This window comes from Nannobrachium achirus, assembly GCF_963921795.1.
Source record: "Nannobrachium achirus genome assembly, chromosome: 7".
Lineage (NCBI taxonomy): Eukaryota > Metazoa > Chordata > Actinopteri > Myctophiformes > Myctophidae > Nannobrachium > Nannobrachium achirus.
This window is the reverse complement of record NC_137816.1, coordinates 30539011-30560230: the sequence shown is the minus strand read 5'-3', so window position 1 is coordinate 30560230 and position 21220 is coordinate 30539011. Positions and strand designations below refer to the sequence as shown.

General features: G+C 43.2%; 1 protein-coding gene across 1 annotated transcript in view; it reads left to right on the top strand.

Moving 5' to 3' along the window:
• The first annotated feature begins 11482 nt into the window (after positions 1-11482).
• cgnl1 (cingulin-like 1) overlaps positions 11483-21220 on the top strand; it is a 58031-nt gene continuing 48293 nt past the window's right edge. Inside the window, exons 1-3 of the mRNA XM_080730740.1 lie at positions 11483-11623; positions 16173-17990; positions 18376-18470. Coding sequence (XP_080586866.1) covers positions 16227-17990; positions 18376-18470 — 1859 coding nt within the window. The 5' untranslated portion in view covers positions 11483-11623; positions 16173-16226. The remainder of the gene's footprint in view (positions 11624-16172; positions 17991-18375; positions 18471-21220) is intronic.

Genomic DNA, 21220 nt, shown 5'->3' with positions numbered 1-21220 from the left:
GTGCGGAATTCGCACTTGAGTTTTACCGCATGCGAAAAGACGCACAAATCGAACTGGATTGGGGAAAAAACGCACTGCCGCAGTCACTTGCCGCACGGCAAATTCGGAGCAGGTGTGCATGAGGTCATAGAGAATCATTGGTTTCTTTAAAAAAAATGAAACCGTCAGTTTTTTCCGTACGAAAGATCGTGCCTGTCTGCAAAGCCCTTTAGTCTAGTCTTAGTCGACTTAATATCAAAATCTTTCTTTTATTCTTAGTCCTTTAAGGCGCATACCACATGGCTCTGATGCCTGACAGTGAGTCCCGGGTTTGCTTCCCGGGACTGGTGGACCTTTGCTGCTGACTCTCTCCCTGTTTCCTGTCTCTCTGCACTGTGGACTGTCAATAACGGCAAGCAAGAGGCAAAAACATCTTTAAAAAGAGCGTGTTGCCTCTGCGTACAAGCAAGCATGAGCGTGTGTATTGGGTGGGAGGCTGGGCCATGTTCCCTGTAAAAGTGGGACCACCATGTCAGGAGGGACTCTGACTTCCTGCCGGTCTGGCTCATTTGGACCGGGCCACGGCCAGTGTGTTGCCAGATTTTGCGAGATAAAAAAGCAACCAGGTCTTGGAAAAAAGAAATACTTTAAACCTGTACACATCAATGTATGCAATCTTGTAGGTCTGCTATTTTCAAAAAAGCAGTTTCAGTTGTCCCTGTAGGTGACAGCCTTCCTCAATCAGAATAGAGTGGGGGCCTTCCTCCAATCATGATGGAGTTGGGGCAGGCCTTTGTGTGCCTAAAGCCCACCTCCACTCGATCACGATACCCCACCTTACCCTAATTTGGGTGGTCCTTGACATGAACATGTTTTAGAGACACTGGTTTAAACAACACGTGGAAGCTATCCCAAATAAGCGACACTTTAGAAAAAACACAACCCGCAAACTACCAATATTTACAAGCAACTTTACAGAAAAACAAGCCCAAAGTTGCGTATAATAGGCAGACAGACACACATGGCAACACTGGCCAGGGCAGGCCTGATGATGGACAAGCCTTGCCTCACAGGGTTGAAGTCTGACCCAAAGGGCCCTATAACTGCTATGTTGGGAATCCAAGTTCTTAGTGCAGGAGTATCGTATGCCCCGGATTACGGACATCTGTCTCTCTGTTCCTCGTCACAGGATAATTCAAGGTTTTTCTAATCCCAAGATCACTGACCCAACTTTATTTGTCAGTTCATTTTATTTATTGGGCGGTCTTGTCGCATCACATTAACGTAGAACCACAATCAATCAGAGAAAACTGAAGTTTAGGGGAAAAAATCTAAATAATGCAATCACATGAGTTTACGGTAAATGTGTCTGCCACAGTAAAAAATCCTTGGTGTCATTTTATCCATCTCTAACTCCGGGAGCATACAAATGGACCCTTACGCATCCGCTTGGTTCCATTTGTACACTCGCAAACACTGAGGATTTTAGCTGTGTTTAAGGGTCTCTGGTACATGTCAATTATGGTGAGTTGCCGCTAGAAGGCCTGCACTTAGTTGAGAGAGTCAGGGTCGGACACGCAGCGCTCTCTACTGAGCATGCCCAGAGGCCCCAGCTGTGGCACCTCACCGGAGAACAGAGCGTCCATTGTGTGCCTCGGTAACACAACACAGTGCCAGAGAGCACAGATTAAAGGCTGCGCTGCTACAGTATATAAGTCCACTTTGCGGTTCCCTCTCTCATGGACATAAATGAAAACTCTGGGGCCGCTACAAAGGCAAGAGAGGGGGGCAGCTGGGGCCTCGCTTACACTGTGTGGCGGATGTCCTTTACTGTCTGTGGTCCAATGATGAGGCTTTTTTTTTTTTTTTTTTTTTTTGAAGAATGTGGGAGTTTAACATTTATTTGATGTCTTGCTTGAAGTGTAAACATAACCCTTGGGATTTTGTTATGCGGCTTCACAACAATAACTGGTGCTTTCTTTTTCCCAAGGTTAAAAAACTAAAAAGGTGAAGCTCTTCTCGTGTCATGTGATAGTATAAACTTGAAGGCCAGAAATGTTCTGTGCTGCTGTTGTAAAAGGCTATTATACAGGTTGTGTGAAATGAGCTTTTGTCGTGTGATAAATGTGAAAGGTATAATCACATTGAATGACATTAAATATTCAATGCTCACACTCACAACATGTCTCTGTCGGGTGGAAACCTTGTACTGTATGTCCAAAACTGTGTCAGGATTCAAATTCAACAAGATATGACTCAGTCATATTTGTAGTACGACCGTACATATGTGCTCGTATTTCAATAAATATAAACATCCTTATTTGTACTGGCCCATGACCCACATGGGTATATGACATTGTCTGATTGGACATTGAGCCCAACAGCGCCACAGATATATAGAGATATACCAGTAAGGACGAAAAGTGACCTTGCCCATCTGTCTTGGCCATATATGGATTCTGTTAGTGTGGTTCTCCTAACAGGGCATCATCTGAGATACAATCCCTTTTATGCCCATATATGGAGATCCCTATCAGAACCCCTTTTATGCCCATATATGGAGATCACTGTAACGGACCCGTGGTGGGGTTTTTCTAGGCTTTTTATTTTGAAGTGTTTCCTGTGCAAAGACCAAAATCTCAAAGCTTATTTTGAAGGGCTTCCTGCCTACGTGCCAGTTTGTAGGTGCAAGGCAGCAAACCTACAAAATGGCCTCTGTGGTGGAGGGGCGAGGAATGGCAGTCAGATTAAACTGTTTTGATACAGACTACGGCACAGACGGTCCTGGAAGGATGGACAAATGCACAAGGGAAAAGTTAAAGCCTTTTAAATGCCATGAACATTGAGACGGACACGGTCACTCAATAGCGCCTATAGCTGGAAGGGTCACAAGGTATATTTGCATACATGTTTTGTTTTCTTGTTGCCCTTATGCTATATTATGCTATATTGGGTTCTTTTGTTATGATGGGCTGGTAATGTGGTTTAGGACGCATGGTAGTTTTATTGGTATTGGAATATGTTTTATTCATGATATGCATGGGAAATATGTCTTATGATTATTCTGAATTCATATGAAATTTGCAAATATATTTGAACATGTGATGCTTATTGATTGACTTTTGGTTTATGTATTGTTTTTCAGTTTTCACGTTGATTTATTAAAGAACTCAAAATCATCAGTCGAGCTTTCATGTCCAGCTGGGTCCGCTACAATCACTGCTCAGAGTATCTGACATCACTGTGTCAGGGTGATGTCACAGTGATGTGTCAGGATGTCACAGTGAACCACAGTGTCAGGTGTTACCCGTACACCTGAAAAAGGAAAAGAGTAAAAGAGATTTTTCAATTGATTCTGTTACTATTAGGTTGGATGAATAAAATCTTAAAAGCTTAGGAGAAACAACCACTGAATATGTGCCATCTTGAAAAGTATGCATTTCCAGTAGTTATTTTTCCCCTAAGCTTTTAGTATGTTATTTAGCATACCCACTAGTAAGAGAATCCATTGAAAATTCTCTTCCATCAATTATTTGGGGTTTCAACCATATACTGACCTATTTAATATTGGATTCATTGCAAACAGACCACTAGGGGGTGAGCCAAACATGTTTGCTATGTTTTTTTTGAGGACCTTATGCCCATACCTAACATCATTCCAACAATCTAAAACTAGTCACCAAGTGCATAATTGTTATGATTTTTTACATATAAATCCCAGGTTATAAGCATTATAAGCTACCAGCGACCATCATGGACATGCCGTCTTGAAAATGAAGCTTTTCTGGAAGGTGTATTTTCCTAAATCTTTAGTATGTTCTCAAGCATGTCCAGAGGTACCAGAATCAGTTGAAAAAGCATTTGAAACATTTTTTCAATTCGAGATAGGCTATAGCCATTTTAAGCTCCCCGCAACCATCTGGGATGGCGGCTTTCTGGGAGGTAGATTTTGGTAGATTTTTACTATGTTATTTAGCATGCCCAATGCTACCAGAATCCATTGAAAAACCTTTTCTATCAATTTTTTGGGGGTTAGGCCATATTTTCTCTTAGATTGACTCACCTACATGGAAAATACAGTGTATATACAGTATATCAATTTGGGGGTCCTTTTTGCCTCCGTGGTTCCATCTGTGGACAGCTAATCTCCAGCACCGTTGGCTTGATCGCAGCTAAACTATGAATACACTCCTTGGATGCTAGAGCAGAACCTCTGTCCCAAATGTTTCACATGGGCGTGTTAGAGCGCCACTAGGAGGCCAATTTTTGCAAAACAATTTTTTGGACAGTACTCCTACAGCTTTTGTCCAAACAACTCTACAGTACAGCCTAGTCATTAAACAATATGGGTCTTTCAGATTTTTCATATTCCATCCTGATTTGCAGGAGTAGCCTACTCTGTTTTGAATCAAATCATGAACACAGTGTGTGATTTCTGTGAAATTTTGCAAGCACATATCCCAGTACGCAGAGAAAGAATTAGCCTCATGGTGGCGCTCTAACAGGCTGATTCGTATTTTTAGTTTCAGATTGAATCAAATTTCACCCAAATGGGTGCACAGGATCTCTATTGTCATATGATCAATATGATTTTTCATATTCCATCCTGATTGCTTAAGATTGACATCTAAAGTTTGCAGGAGTGGCCCATTTGGAACAATACATGCGGCAAATAGATTGAACGCAGCATCCGATTGCTGCAGTGAAACTTTGCATGCTTATTCGCAATACTTTAACATTGCCCTATTATAGCGCCACCAGGAGGCCGATGTTTGTAAAAAAAGAAAATCTCCTACACATTTGGTCTGAACATCGGTAGGCTACACATTATAAGTGATCAAGACGGATCCATCCTGATAGGTGAATTCCGACATCTCATTGTTCCTACATCCCATTAGTCAGAATCTGATGATGTTAACCTGGAGAAAAATACTATGCCTAGACCTAAACCTAACCCTAACCCTAACCTCAGTAAAACTATGCCTAAACCTATAACCCAAACCCTAACTCTAACCTCAGTAAAACTATGCCTAAACCTATAACCCAAACCCTAACTCTAACCTCAGTAAATCTATACCTAACCCTAACCAAAGTAAGACTAATGAGATGTAGGACTAATAAGACGTAGGACTTATGGGCAGTCCCCATGTTCCGATGTGCCGTTGTTTCGCTGGTGAACGCTAACCTGCCGTCGTGGGTGAACGCTAACCTGCCGTCGTGGGTGAACGCTAACCTGCCGTCGTGGGTGAACGCTAACCTGCCGTCGTGGGTGAACGCTAACCTGCCGTCGTGGGTGAACGCTAACCTGCCGAAAGCAGCCAGTAGTCCAAATCATGGGTGAACGCTAACCTGCCGAGAGAGAGAGAGAGAGAGAGAGAGAGAGAGAGAGAGAGAGAGAGAGAGAGAGAGAGAGAGAGAGAGAGAAGATGCTCCATGTTGGTTTTCATCTCACACTGCTATGGTACACTTGGTGCACTGTTCCAAATGAAGAGATGGACACTCACCATCTCAGAAAGTAGGTAGGCCTAATATCTGGAAATAATATGTGTTCTACTCTCATCTCTGAGTGAACTGCATGGATGCAGAGGTGAAAAAATACCCTTTAAGTAAAAATAATAGCAAAACCACAATTCAGAAATAGGCCTACTCAGTTAAAACTACAACCTGCAGGCTATTAAAAATCTATTTGAGTAGGCTAATAAAAATATATTAAGTCCAAAAGTAGTCTACTAATATAAAAATCTTTGACAACATTTTGATTTTAGCCTAAGAATGGCCAATGTCACAATACTGGATTGTAATTAGTAGCATTAATTAATAACTTAGTTATGAACACATTCATAATTACTGATGTATAGTTAGTTAACACATTTAACAGATGTTTACTTGTACAATAGGCCTATGTGACAAAGTTAGCTGCAGTTTACAATCTGCATAGGCTGCTTGCTACCAACATAGTAGGCAGTCATGGCGAATGAAATTCTCATTATCAGACCCGAGTAGACTACACCAAAGCAGTAACTATCCACTAGATGACGCTATCGGTTTTAAAAGGCATTGCAAATACGGTTGTTCTGTTAATGTCGTGTGGGTCATTTTATTTAGCCTGTAACTAGTAGTCTACTACCCTGGGGCCTGAGGCGAGCTGGGCGGATTATACGAATGCAACCATTTTCTCACATCTGCAGTTGTGTAACTGCCCATCACAGTGACAGGCGGTCATTAACATGCCTACAGCTGACTGTTGGAAGATAAACATAAAAAGCAACACAAATTAATAGGCCACTATTATGCGTAAGTTTGTTATCTATCAAAAATAACGACACCTCAACGCTTTTGCGTTTTTTAATAAAATCTGGAGTTTAGGCCCAATAGAACCAATATTTGCCCAATTTAAATTTATTTTACACAATATTATGGATGCGAATGCAGTTATACCCAGCAGGTCCCAGATGCATTTAAGATTTAATGCACACAATAAAATCAGGTGCAGAAGTGAGACAGACAGTTCTGCTCTGGAGTTTTGGGTGCAGCTAGGGCGCGCCTTTTTCTTTTGCGTTTGTGCTACGCTTTTTTAACGCACATATTTCTAACAGGTTGATAAGCTGATGGTCCGGCTGGGCCTGGGCAAAATGCTAGCCCTGAATACAGGACTCTCATATACATGAGAGTCCTGGTGCCGCCTCAACATGAGGAGTAGTGGGCAATCGAGCCCTTAACGGTTTGAGCTAGGAACGTCAGATTTCAAAAATAAACTGCTTACCCAAGCCAACTTTGCTAACGATTTGACGCCGCACAACGTTCATTACACGCCGCTCCCCGGTTGTTGAATAAAACGCATTTTTGTCCGAAATTATTTTGCTTAACATAGGACGTCCGCCTCTAGTGGACAGTCGCGTCATCGCATCATCTCCGTTCACTACAATGATCAACCGGAGATGACGCGACTGTCCACTAGAGGCGGACGTCCTATGTTAAGCAAAATAATTTCGGACAAAAATGCTTTTTATTCAACAATCCGGTAGCGGCGTGTAATGAACGTTGTGCGGCGTCAAATTGTTATCAAAGTTGGCTTAGGTAAGCAGTTTATTTTTGAAATCTGACGTTCCTAGCTCAAACCGTTAAGGGCTCGATTGCCCACTACTCCTCATGTTGAGGCGGCACCAGGACTCTCATGTATATGAGAGTCCTGTATTCAGGGCTAGGCAAAATGCGTGACTGCACTGCAGTGCCGGGACTGCCTGCTGCTAATGGGACGTTTCTGCATAATGAGTAGGCTACTTTTATTTTTGGTACGTTATTAAAGTACATTTTGAATACGAATACTTTTTGTACTTTTACTCAAGTACATTCTAAATCTCGGGCTTTTACTTTGACTTGTAACAGAATATTTCTACATTGCAGTAGGGTCTATGTATTAGACCTACTTGAGTAAAACATTTGAGTAGCCAACTTTTTCCAACACTGAAAACATATGAAATGCGGAGCATTTCTAGTAGTCCAGTATCTGGCTTAAAGTCCTGTTCGCAATTTGGTGTTAGGGGAGTTTCTCACCTGAACTGAGTCAGTGGGTCCCTAGACATGAAAAATCACCGAGGTGCTTGTCCGCCATAGTGCCAGGAATGGCGCAATGGCCATATCAAATATGGCTGCCATCGGCTATCATGAAAATCCAACTTTTCTGTTTCTGGGTGTATATGCACATGTAATACCTCTATTTGGACTAATTGTGGTGTGGGGAATTCATTTCTGATATTGTTTTGACCATTTTGGGTGATTTGGACCTCAAAAGGTCATGGTCAAGGTCATTTTGCTATTCGAAGACCGTGGGCCATAACTTGGCCATTGTTAGGAGTAAAAACAGGTGCAGTAGGTCTAAATCAACTAATGCTGACATGTATAATTCATTTCTGACATTGTTTTGACCATTAAGGATCATCTTGTCTTTGAAATATCAATGTCAATGCCATTTTACAAAAACGATTTTGTTCATTACTTGCACTTTTATAGTATTTTTTGTAAGTTTGTTACTATTTTATAGTAAGTTTGTTTTGTTTATAACAAAATACATACTAGTGAGAAATACAACAAGTAAACATCAACATTTAACTTTAAAGGGGGGTTTTAAATGGGTGTTTAAATGAGCAAATAAGACTATTTACGAATAAAAGTAACAAATACAATTACACAACAAAATCACTCACAAAATTAAATAACAATTTCCCTCAAAGTGCACCATATTGTGATTGTGTGCATGCAAGTATAGTATGAGGTGTTTTTACAGGATGGATTTGTCATTGTTCCATGGCAAAATATGATGCACAGAACTCCATCAGTGTCGAGTGTCTTGCTTCAGACATGGCAGGAGTGTACTAAAGTCAAAGTGCTCCTTCCATCCATCAGAGCTTGACATTGACTTTTTGAGGCAGTTGTCCTTTGGACAAGTATATTTCCCATTCACTTGTCTGGGGACAAAAGTCACTTGTCCGGATAAAAATGTCATACATTGAAATAATAACAAAAGGACGGCTAATGACCCCCTTGCTCCCTCCACTCCATAGTATGGGCACTTGTCCCGGACAACAGGACAAGCCTTTATGTCATGTCCTGTTCCATGTTCCATTGGTTCTAGTCTTTCCTCAGGTTCCTTGGCTGTTGCAAGCAGGTGGCAAGAAATGCGCTAGAAAGGTGCCTTGTTGGTCTCAGCAGTTGTACTTCTCTGCTACCAATACTGTGTCTTGTTCTGTCAAGGTCTTTGCCTCTCCAAAGTTTGTTAGATATTGTACTTGGTCAGAAGCCATAACTACATGTTTAATCCTCACCTGGCCCATGCAGTCATCTCCTGTCTCCAAGGCATACAGTATGTACCTTGATCACTGTCTTGGCTAGTGGTGCTCCAAGATGAGACTGCTTGATGCAGTGGAAGTGAGTCTCACCAGTGCCATACTGCTGCCAGATCTCCTTCATCCCCAGTGCTTGGAAATATGGGGTGTAGTATAGCAGTAATGTGAAGGAGACTGGGGTCTGCTCATAGTTTCGACATCCCATTATTCTGACCATTAGGTTAGTGAAGGTTAGGGATAGGCTTAGTTATAATGGAGGCTGTACATGATCAAGGTGTCAGCCCCCTCAATCCTATTCAAGATGTCTGGGATCTCTTCTCCACTAGCGACATCATCAACAGAGACAACAGAGCTGATAATGGTAAATGGACTGCATTTACAGTATATAGCACTCTTCTCCAAAGCGCTGTACAATGTATTTCACATTCGCCCATTAACACATACATTCAAACATACATTCACACCATGAAACCATGCAAGGTGCTCATCGGGAGCAGTTAGGGGTTCGACAAATAAGCAGGAGGCAGCCGTTCTACCTACATCGCCACAAGCTTGAATGGACACCATATTCCGAACACACAGCTGGAGAGATGTTTGTTCTCCTCAGACACCCAGAATTTGTAAAGTTGATGAGGGATGGGTCTGTCGACTCTGTTATCTCTGATGATGAGTGGCTCCCTGCAAAAGGGGCTGGAGGTGAAGAGATCCCAAAGATTGAACTAGATTGAGGAGGCTGTCACCAAGCTGCTGGTACATGTGGAGTCAACTGGCCCTATTATAACTAAACCTACCCATAACCCTAACCTAATGGAGGGCATAATGGGTCACCAGGATTATGAGTGGACCCCAGAGAGTTGTCGTAGTGATACTTCCAAGCACTGGGGATTAAGTAGATCTGGTAGCAGTATGGCACTAGGTGTGCAGCGGCACATGCTTCTACAGCATCAAGCAGTCTCTCATCTTGGAGCACCACTAGCCAAGACAGTGATCAGGGGACATATGCCTTGGAAACTGGAGATGACTGCATGGTGGGGACTAAGCATGCAGCTATGGCTTCTGACCGAATACAATATCTAACAAACTTTGGAGAGGCAAAGACCTTGACAGAACAAGACACAGCATTGGTAGCAGAGAAGTACAACTGCTGAGACCAACAAGGCACCTTTCTAGTGCATGTCTTGCTACCTGCTTGCAACAGCCAAGGAACCCGAGGAAAGACTAGAACCAATGGAAAATGGATGGATGCAAGGAACACTTCGACTCTCGAGGATATGGCTGCCTTGCTGATGGATAAATGGTAAATGGTGCATATATATAGAGCTTTTATCCAAAGCGCTTTACAGAAATTGTGCATTACATTCACCCACACATTCATACACCGGTGGCGGAGGAAACCATGCAAGGCACCAACCAGCTCACCGGGAGCAATGTGGGGTTCAGAGTCTTGCCCAAGGACCCTTCGACATTAACTCAGGGGGAGCCCGGATTCGAACTGGGAACCCTTCGGGAACCCTTCGTGCTCTAATAACGGTTTCTCTACCCCTGAGCTATGCCGCCCCAATATCGGTGCATCATATTTTGCCATGGAACAATGGCAAATACATCCTGTAAAAACACATCATACAGTACTAACTTGGATGCACACAATCACAATATGGTGCACTTTGAGGGAAATTGTTATTTAATTTTGTGTGTGCTTTTGTGTGTGATTTTTATTTGTCACTTTTATTCGTAAATAGTCTTATTTGCTCATTTAAACACCCATTTTAAACCCCCCTTTAAAGTTAAATGTGGATGTTCACTTGTTGTATTTCTCACTAGTATGTATTTTGTTATAAACAAAACAAACTTACTATAAAATAGTAACAAACTTACAAAAAATACTATAACAGTGCAAGTAATGAACAAAATCGTTTTTGTAAAATGGCATTGACATTGATATTTCAAAGACAAGATGATCCTTAATGGTCAAAACTATGTCAGAAATGAATTATACATGTCAGCATTAGTTGATGTAGACCTACTGCACCTGTTTTTACTCCTAACAATGGCCAAGTTATGGCCCACGGTCTTCGGAATAGCAAAATGACCTTGACCATGACCTTTTGAGGTCCAAATCACCCAAAATGGTCAAAACAATATCAGAAATGAATTCCCCACACCACAATTAGTCCAAATAGAGGTATTACATGTGCATATACACCCAGAAACAGAAAAGTTGGATTTTCATGATAGCCGATGGCAGCCATATTTGATATGGCCATTGCGCCATTCCTGGCACTATGGCGGACGAGCACCTCGGTGATTTTTCATGTCTAGGGACCCACTGACTCAGTTCAGGTGAGAAACTCCCCTAACACCAAATTGCGAACAGGACTTTAAGCCAGATACTGTATTATAGTGTTCTTGAACCAGTCAGTCAGACTGATTATTATGAGTGCTGCTAATGTGGGAGGGTTTAGGTTCCTGTGTGAGTCTGTTTATAATCCGTCGCAGGACGGTGTCCCGCGCCAAAAACAGCAGACCTACAAGCTCTGCTTGTGCCTACAACCTCTACTATTTGCAGCTTGTAGATCTGCTATTATTCTTTTGCAGAGGGACGCTGTAGGCGGAGCCTCTAGTGGCGTCGGGGCGTCTTTCTGATTCTGAAGTACTGTACCACTAAACTAAGTCACAAAACAAGAGCAGGACGTACAAGTAAATACTTTTAAAAGCTGGTTTTGGGTTTTGGTTTAATCTTTATAACTTTATAACTTAAACTACGTAGCTTGAAGACAAAAACGATACGGCGCGCGCTCCTGGTAAGTAAACTAGTTGTTCATTGTGGGGGTCAAACAGAACTCATTCAATAATCCTCCAGAGATGATGGGGCAAGGTTGAAGAGGGCTGAAAACTGTAAAGAACTGTATAAGAAAAGTTAACTTTTTTCCCCTACCAAGAGAAAACGTTACGGAAATAGAACGTAACTTCTCGATTAAGTTGTTAATGGTTTCATTATTGTAGAAGAAGAAGATGCGCAAAGCTTGGGAATGTTGTGTTATTATATTTTTTGTGGCACCTGTTGCACAGACAGAGCGTTTACGTATGAGATTCGTGAGAAATGGAACGGAGCCAGCATAATGTGTAGATTATACGTCAAACTCTGCTGTAGTCACTGATAATAAACTCTACTTTTTACCCTTGTAGTTAGTGGTGTACACTACTACAACACTGATTCCCAAACACTGGGTCGGGATCCATTTGTGGACACATTTTATGGGTCCCTTAATTTTTGGTTTCCTACATTTTGTTTTTTAATTATTATTATTTCAAAACATAAAAAATAAAGCATTTTTCAATAATTTCACAAAGAAATAAAAGACAAATCACAGAAATTCCATAAAGAAAAGGATGTTTAAGAATGAATACCTTCATTCTTGTAGGCTGCAAGAATCAAGCTCGTTGCAGCTGGCTTTGAACACCCACCCACTTGTTTGTTTTAACATTTCTTTACTTATTAATATTATTAATATGAAGCAAAGTATTGTCTTTTTGCTATTGTTGTCGTTGTCATTATTATATAGCAAGTCCTTTATCATCTGTGTAGTAGTAAGTCGCCTGTGTGTTGCATTTCATGTCTCTATAGCTCCAATGCTTGCTAAAAGCTTAAACAAACAACACTAGTCTTTCACATTTGCCTTTGGACTGGTAGAAGTGAATATTAATGGTGTGACATCACATGAGTAAATGTTTTGCTCACTTTGTCAGGAGTTTACTTAGTCGCCATGTGTATGTGTGTATATATATATATATATATATATATATATATATATATATATATATATATATATATATATATATATATATATAAAAATATAAAAAATGTTTTATCAGAGGCGACATCAGTCTTTAGGGCAGATATAGAAAACGTGTTTCTCAAAGTCAGGTTCGGGGACCGCCAAGGGCCCAAATGGACCCTTGTTTTGGGTCTGTATAACTTAGAGAGTACAGATCGAACCAAATAGACACGTTCCATATCTGTACACTCTCAGAGTTCTCAGGGTCCCAGAAATAAATAACTATATCAAATGAGGGTCTGTGGACAAATGCATAGAACACCGGGGGGTCCCTGAAATGCTAAAGTTTTAGAATCAATGAACTAGTGTAGTGTGTGCACAAACATGTGGCCAGTGATACCCCACCCTGCCCCCAGACAGATCAAAGGCTGCACCTTGACATTATAACCTCTGTTCATTGCTGACCTTTGCTCTGACTTGCATCATGAGGACTGACTGGTGGAGTCTGTGAGAGAGATGATGCACAGTGGTTCTCTCAGCCTGTTTCATGTCAAGGAAGGACACCCAGTTTGAAAACAAAGCAGGCTCTTTGTGTCTCCATAGGGAAGCACTGGTCATCAAATTATTGGCTTAGGAATTCGACAAAAAACAATACAAATATCCATGAATTCAAGTTTCGACAGAAATCGACAGAACTATCTGTGTCCTTTTAATTAGTCCACCCAATCTACTCTGTAAAGTCTCAGAGAGCGTGCACTCTGCCATTGTGCGTAAGTAAAATAGGGCTTACGTGGTTAATGAGACTAATCAATTTAGTAGATTATAAAAAAAAGTAATAATTAAGCACTTAGCTAATCAATAGCTGCAGCTTTAATGGTAGTTAATGGAGAACAGAACACAGAAGGGGGGGTTGGCACAAGTGTTTCCTCCCTCTCACTGTAGAAGACAATGGGAGGAAAACAGTCGCAAACTCACCTCTGCGTCTTTGTGTGTTAAATACATGTACATGTGATACTGCCGGTGACAGACCCTATTGTGTTGTCCTATAGCGTTATTTTGTTCTGCAGAGCACTGTTATGTGTGGACAGGGGACTTTCAATTGTCCATTTAAGTCTTCACCTGTTCTGCGTAGGGTGGAAACTATGAAGCACTGGATCTTCTGAGTCATCATAACATAAGAGTCAGCCTGCAGATAGCCAAGGTTAGAGGAGGAATTTACTTTTTGCCCTGGCATGGCTTTAAAGCTCATTTCTGGCATCAAACAATGGGCCGACATCACCACCACTCTGTCTACTCTGGACCCAGCAGCACACAGTACAAGATCACATACTGTGAGGTTATGCCTGTTGCTCTGTTGGTCTACCTCAATGGTCTTCAATGTTTGTCGGGCCAAGGACCCGGAGATTTCTTTTATTGGTTAGGACAGTAGACTGACAGGAAATGGGGGGAGAGACGGAGAGTGACATGCGGCAACGGTTGTCCGGATCGGGAATCGAACCGGCGACGCCATCAGGCATCAATGCCTGTGGCAATGCCTTATGTGGTATGTGCCCGGACCAGTAGGCCAGCGGGTGCCCCCAAAAGTTATTTAGTCTTAACAACAACAGCAACATCAATTTGGTTTTATATACTTTGTCATACAACAAGTATAGGGATAGCTGATCTACAAGGTCAGTAGGTGCTATTTTTGCATTTATTGGCAAATGACATACCCAAAATAGGGAAGCCAGATTGAAAGTGGTTTTAAGTGTTTGTTTCAATGATTGCTTGAGGTTTGCCTCATCCTGCTCAATGCTAAGGTGAATCTGGGTTGCTTTTGTTTTAAGTCTTATCTGTGCCCCACTTCCAGACCCATCACTATTTATCTTGTATTGTAACACGTGGTGAAATGGGGCATTATCAGCCAGGCAAACAGGAACCAGTTAAAGAGGCCATTGTCCATGGAAACACATGGCGGCTGCTGATGTGTGTCTTTACAGGCTTCCTATACATAAAACACCTTTTAAGAATAGTGGATGGTTTATCTTGATTCAGATTGTATGTACTGTATATAGGGCGATGAATGAATCCCTATGCTCTGTTGTGATGCAGTGAGGTTTAACAGCATTACAGAGTGTTGCCAGCTGCTGACTCAAATGTCACACTGGTAGATTAGTTCAGGCTCCCAATTATATAATCAATTATACATTCCAATAAATATGGTTAAATTAACAAGTGACAATTTCCCATGGTACACTTCACCAACTATAGGGAGCGGGGCCACAAATTACAGTGTGGATAAGCTGAGCGCTCGCACGTGCACACACACGCACGTCGCACACACGCACGCACGCACGCACGCACGCACGCACGCACGCACGCACGCACACACACACACACACACACACACACACACACACACACACACACACACACACACACACACACTGACAAGTGACATGGTGCACAAATTCCACAACTCTAAATATGGCAACAGCCAAAAAAATCATTCAGAGATGACAGAGTGTGTGAACTCTTGTTTTAACCCCCCCATTTAAACTATTTAAGAGCCTTTGTTCTGTACTGTAAACAGTCATCTTGGTGTACCATGGCTGTTACTCACCTACTTTGCTCTACCTTTCTAGACACCTGATCATATGGGATGTTTTAAACAATGCGATCCCATGCTGACTCATAGGTTTGGTGTGCAGTGCAGACCGACCTGCACCTCCTACTTGAGGGTAGTTCATTGACTCTCTGTTCAGAGTGGTCAGTGGAGTCGCTCACTAAACAAACAAAGCCTTGGGAACGAACATATTTAAAAAAAGAAAATGTTATTAAGCTGGAATAACATAATTAACTAAGGGTTATGTGATGATACTTTAGCTCTCCTTTGTGGCTGTGTGTGGTGGAACTGGGCGTTACATTTTTGTTGAGGATTAATTTTAATTTGAGGATTAATTGTCTTTGTGGCATTGAACATTGGAACATGAATAGAAATTACATTTATGTTTGTCTTTTAGGATTTGAACTGAATGCAGATATGACAAATACCATACCATAACATAACATAAATATTGTTTCCGTAAACCGTATAATTATGTACAAAACTGTTACTTTTCAGTATTCCCATTAAAAAGTAGTAGATCTACAAGCTCAAAACGTGTAGCTTCATGCTGAATTTAAAGTTTGTAGATCTGCTACTTTTGATACTTTTGTGTGACACTGTAGTATGCTAAGGGGTCTGGTGGAACCAGACCTCGGAAATCATCCTCTTGGAGTCGTGGTAGTTATCAATGAAAGAGCCCTGTGCGTAATTGAACAAATAAAAAACAAACAAATAAATGGCATTAACATTTTTTAATTGATTCTAAAAATTGCAAATCCCTAATTGCCCAAATTAGGGATGCCAGATTGAAAGAGATTAAAGAGCGTGGACAACGACATGGAAACGATTATGCAAAATAATTGCGATTAGCTCAAATAATTGCAATCATGTAATAACTGTGACAGGCCTAGAAACATCTGTTGACAAAGAAACCACTGGCATCTCATTTCCCCACTAATAACAACCAATTTCTATTCTCCTTTGCAGAGGTGGGCCACCTAATTGAGGGAGAGGGGATTGACTTTTCCTTCTGCATTCCTAATGGAGTCCTATAGAGTGAGCGGCATTCCCAACAGTGGTCTACAGCAGCGAGGGTATACACATCCCTCCCGCCCCTCCTCCAGGTCTCACAACGGAGCTGGCTCCTACGGCCTCAGCATCCGGGTCCAGGGCATAGACGGACACCCCTATGTGGTTCTAAACAACCAGGACAGGGGCCCTCAACCCCATATAGACCCCTCCAGCAATGGTTACATAGACGCACAAGGCTCTTTCATTGATAACTACCACGAGTATGATTTCCGAGGAGCCAAGGGGTCTGATTCCACCAGCCCCTTTACGGAGTACAGGTCTCAGAATAATAAGACGCCTTACGGTGGTGGACCTCACAACAACGGTGTTGCAGATTCCAGCGGGAGAAAATCTTCTGCACTTCTGAACTTCCAGCGGCACCCTGAGATCTTGCAGCCGTATGATCCGGAACGTAACAATCTGGCCATCGACGGGTACCACAGCCTGCCCTCTCGGCCGCTCTCCGCTGATGCTGAGACTGATGATAATAACCTCCGCCGAGACTCCTCTCCTACTATCTCCGCCGAGGTGTCCCACGCCAGGTCGCCGAGCTTGGACCAGAGTCGAGTTCCTGCTCCACAGGAGAAAACACGACCCTTACCCAAGAGCCAGCCTGAGACGGCGCCCTCTAAGCCTCAAGCCCAGCTAGCCGAGCCGCAGTCCTCGCCTCAAGCTCAGCCTTCTCCCCCCGAGACCAAGCCCCTAGTGCAACACGCTCCTCCACAGAGCAAGCCTCAAGCCCAGGTCGCGCAGCCACAGACCAAACACCAGAGTAGTCCACCTCAGTCCAAGCCGGTCCCTAAACCCCAGCCACAACAACAGCAAATAACACCGCCCTCCCGGCAGCGCTCGGCCCTGTCCGAGTCCTCTGCCGCGTCCAGTCCCACCGGAGAGCGGAACAAGCCCTCCTGCGGATCCCAGAGTACCATCAGCAGCGCCGGCTCCAGCCTTGAGCGGACGCGCCGCGAACCTGACGTCCTTCCCCTGCGCAGGACGGACTCCAGCGGGCCGGTCCTGCAGGCGTCGGCGTCTCGCTCTCGCCACTCGTCGTCGTCGTCAACCAACACCGCCAAGGCCCTGCAGGATGACACACTGGAGACGATCTACGCCGAAACCATCAACCGCCACGAGAACCGCCGCTACATCCCCTTCCATCCCGGCACGGGCAGAGACATCGACACCGGCTCCATCCCCGGGGTGGACGAGCTCATCGACAAGTTTGACAGGAAAGACGGTGGCGACCACCAGCGGCGGGGCAGAACGGGGGGCCGGAGGAACAGGATCAACGCCGAAGACAGGAAGCGCTCTCGCAGCGTGGACAGCGCCCTGCCCTTCGGCCTGCGAGAAGGGGCGTACATGGACGAGTTCAGCCGGCGCCAGGGCACGTCCATGGAGCATGTGCTGCGGCCCTCGCAGCTACGCATGCAGAGGACGGTCGGCAGTCAAGACTCCTGGGCGTCCACTGTGGAAGGGAAGGCCAGCTCCAGAGCCCCGTCTGGTGCCACCAGCAGCGCACCCGGGTCGCCTCAGAGCACCATCTCTACAGGTGTTGGCTCCATCCAGGGTTACAGAAAGCCACTGAGTCGCTCCTCTACTCTACCGCCTGCGAGTGCAGAAAGCCAGGAAGTTGCTGCCTCCGCCCCGCGCAAGGTTGTGACAAAGGTGGCGTCCACATCTCTGGCCAAGCCCTCTTCCAGTGCAGGGAAAAAGCCTGGTACGGAGGTAGATGCTCAGGTAAACATACTCGGATGTGTTATGTGTTTGTTTTAAAAATGCTCAACATTTTAATCCATTAATTCTACGAATGTCTTCTAAATCAGTAGTTCTCTTTTTTGTGCCAAGGACCCCTAAATTGCTAAATTGATATAAATGGCCGCAGACCCCCAACTGAAAATGTTTTATGCAAGGGACCCTCAGAATAGAAGATTTGAATTTGAAAATTATTCAAACATTGAGCTTGTATATCTGCTACTTTTTTGTATATCCAACGCTGAAATCTAAAATGACACAGATTCTTTATTTCTCTGATTATTCTCCCGGATGTTATATTCATGTCAGCATTGGGCTCAGTCCTCAGTTAGTGACCTCCAGCCTTCTGCTCATTTCCTGTTCTATCCAGGTGACACCTGATCTGCTGAAAGGTCAGCAGGAGCTTTCACAACAAACACACGAGGAGACGGCAAAACTCATTCTGTTCAATTACCTCAAGGATGGGTGAGTGGCCGTCTCAGACTTTTCCCTCAATTTCTTGGTCACTTGACATTTAAGAAATACACAATGTGACGTTTGGTCTGTTTCTTTTTTGTATTGATCGAGTATACATCTCACATCTAACCAAAATAAGCCAACGTTGCTACTTGCTATACCGAATCTTTCTCTTGCAGTGACCAGCCTAATAGAAATAAATGTAAAGACACAATACCATACCATGAGAAGTCACAATCAGCATCTTGGCGCTCAAATGTACTGAGGGACCACGTTATCTGGCAACCTATTTACAGATTTAGTTGGTAAATAGCAAGTTACCTTGGTAGACAGAAACTAATTTTAACTCAACTCAGTATTATATGGTGAATAACCATACTAGGGGAACTGCTCATACTGCTCATACCCCAGCAGAATATCCTAAACACACTTTTCACCAAGTTACACGCAAGGTAATGGATTTTCTTTTCCAAGTAACCATTATTGTGGGAGTGTTTCAAATGGTCTTTATCTGAACTTGACTGTTTGTGATAAAAGAGAAGGAATGTGCTCGGCCTGCCCTCCCATCCAAGCTGTGAGCCGTCTGGATTTTCTTTCCTGGCAGAATCTCTCTGTCTTTGCCTCTCTCTTCATTGCACACAGTGAAATGAGTGAGGGAAAGGCTTTGTACATGTTGTGTTAGAACTTTAAACTCTTGAAACTTGGTACGGAAGGTACGGAAGCTGGATTTAATTTGAAGTTGAATGCCATGACATTTGTGTTTTTTTGTTAAATCCATCGACACCGTGTATCCGGCCGAGCAACTAGTTATTAATGAAAGGCGAGGCTTCCAAATCGCCTAATAGGCGTATCAGCTGTATCAGCTTGACTGGCGGCTGTATCGGTGACTTTTCATTTTGCGCTGAGAGTCTTGAGAGTTACACTAGTAAAATAGTTACTTTCTGTTGTGATACCAAAACATAAGCTAGGTTAACTATACCAACTTAAAGTATACTATGTTAGTTAGTTCCAATGATCCAGGCTTGGAACACAATCAATTGTGTTCAGGCCCACTCATCTGACCACTTGGACGGGTGGGCCACAAATGCCTTCCAAGACTTTCCAAGCGGGCCCTGATCCAGAAAAGTTTTGGGAACCGCGGCTGCTTCCACATTCCATAAGAAGCCGTGGGCTTAGTCAGAGTGGAAGGAGCAGGAAGCATTTTTCTGGGTGTGTCGGGTGACACAGGTCAGGAGTCACAGGACAAAAGGAAAGGAAACACAGATGGAAAGAAACGCAGCGGGACTCAAACGCAGCCGCATTCCGCAGGCCCGGCGGACAAACATTCGCAGGCCGCCGGGGTTATGGACGTTTTAATGAAAATCATCTGGAAGTGGGGAAGCTAAGGAGGGGTTTGGCTTTCTGTGTCAGCAGTGGAATTCATTGCAATAATATACTGTCAATGGTTGCTGTGTCTCCCCATAAGTCTTCCTTCTTCCTCTTGCACAAGACCAAAAATCTCCTCTGAACGTGAACTCTATTCTGAGGTGAACATTCAGAGAAAATAGGAGATCTACAAGCTTGCGGTGCATTGCAATATTGTGTACAGGTGGGGAGGAGGAGCGGGCCGAGTATAGAACCCTTGGGGGCGCCGGTCAACTAAGTGGAGGGTTTAAAGTGGTTCAAATGTAACGCATGGGTCAGACTGGTTTTGTAGAATTGTTTACACCAGAAATCAACTATCAAGACACTACTTGACCTCTGATTGGCTTCTGGCAGTCACAGATATACAGTTTCTATTCATGGGTTCAAACCAATTCACCCTTTGTCAGCCTTCTGATTGGTCCCTGACTGACCAACCAGCAGGCTCTTTCTGTCTTGTCCCGCCCTGGTTCCGCCTTTTTTATGTTGAATTTACTAAAACATCGTTTTTGGAGAAATAAAAAGATTTAAAAATATGCCCAGTCACTATACTGCACCTGAGATGTTCCTTTTTACTGAAACCAAGTTTAAAATGATAATTGAATACACAACATAACAATAAGAAGCAATTGAATTTCAATGGTAGTGGATGGAGAGAAAGGACTTTTGTCCCACCGAGACACAGCAACCAATGGGTGTGTAGAGGGGCGGGACAATGGGCAGAACTTGACAAAGGGTGAATTGCTGTATTAAGAGTACCATTGCTCTTAAGAGTTAGGATGGTAAACGTAGAGGACTAATTTGACATTATGTTCAAATGTACAGTACTACCCCAACAACAAAATGGGACTAAATTATTATTATTATTATTAGCTATATTTTATAGTTTATACTTCATTGTACAGTGGTGCCACACACAAATTGCTTATGTGATGCGTTGTAGATGCTCGTAGATCTACTACAGTTTTTGGCATGCTCAAAGAAATAGGGGACACCAGTCTGAAAGTACTCTCCCCTTTCCCCTTTGTTAATATTTTGAAAAAACATTGTGAAATTAGCCATAGATAGCCTGTAGATCGGCTATTTGAACTATTTTAAAATGTTTTTCAAAATAGTGAAACATGCCCAAAACGTTTAGACATAAGAGGTAAGGCAAGATAGGGCCCCATGTCTCAAGTCTCCTCTCTTCCCCTCCATGTGCCCCATGGTTAATAGATGGATGTAATGAGGCCCTGTGAAGTGACACATCAAAGCAGCGTTATCCATCCTGACCCTCCGTATAGAGGCTGGGAAACAAGTTGCCTTGTTCCCCCCAGAGCAGCTAGTATAGGGATTAGTCTATGATCCCTCCATATGTT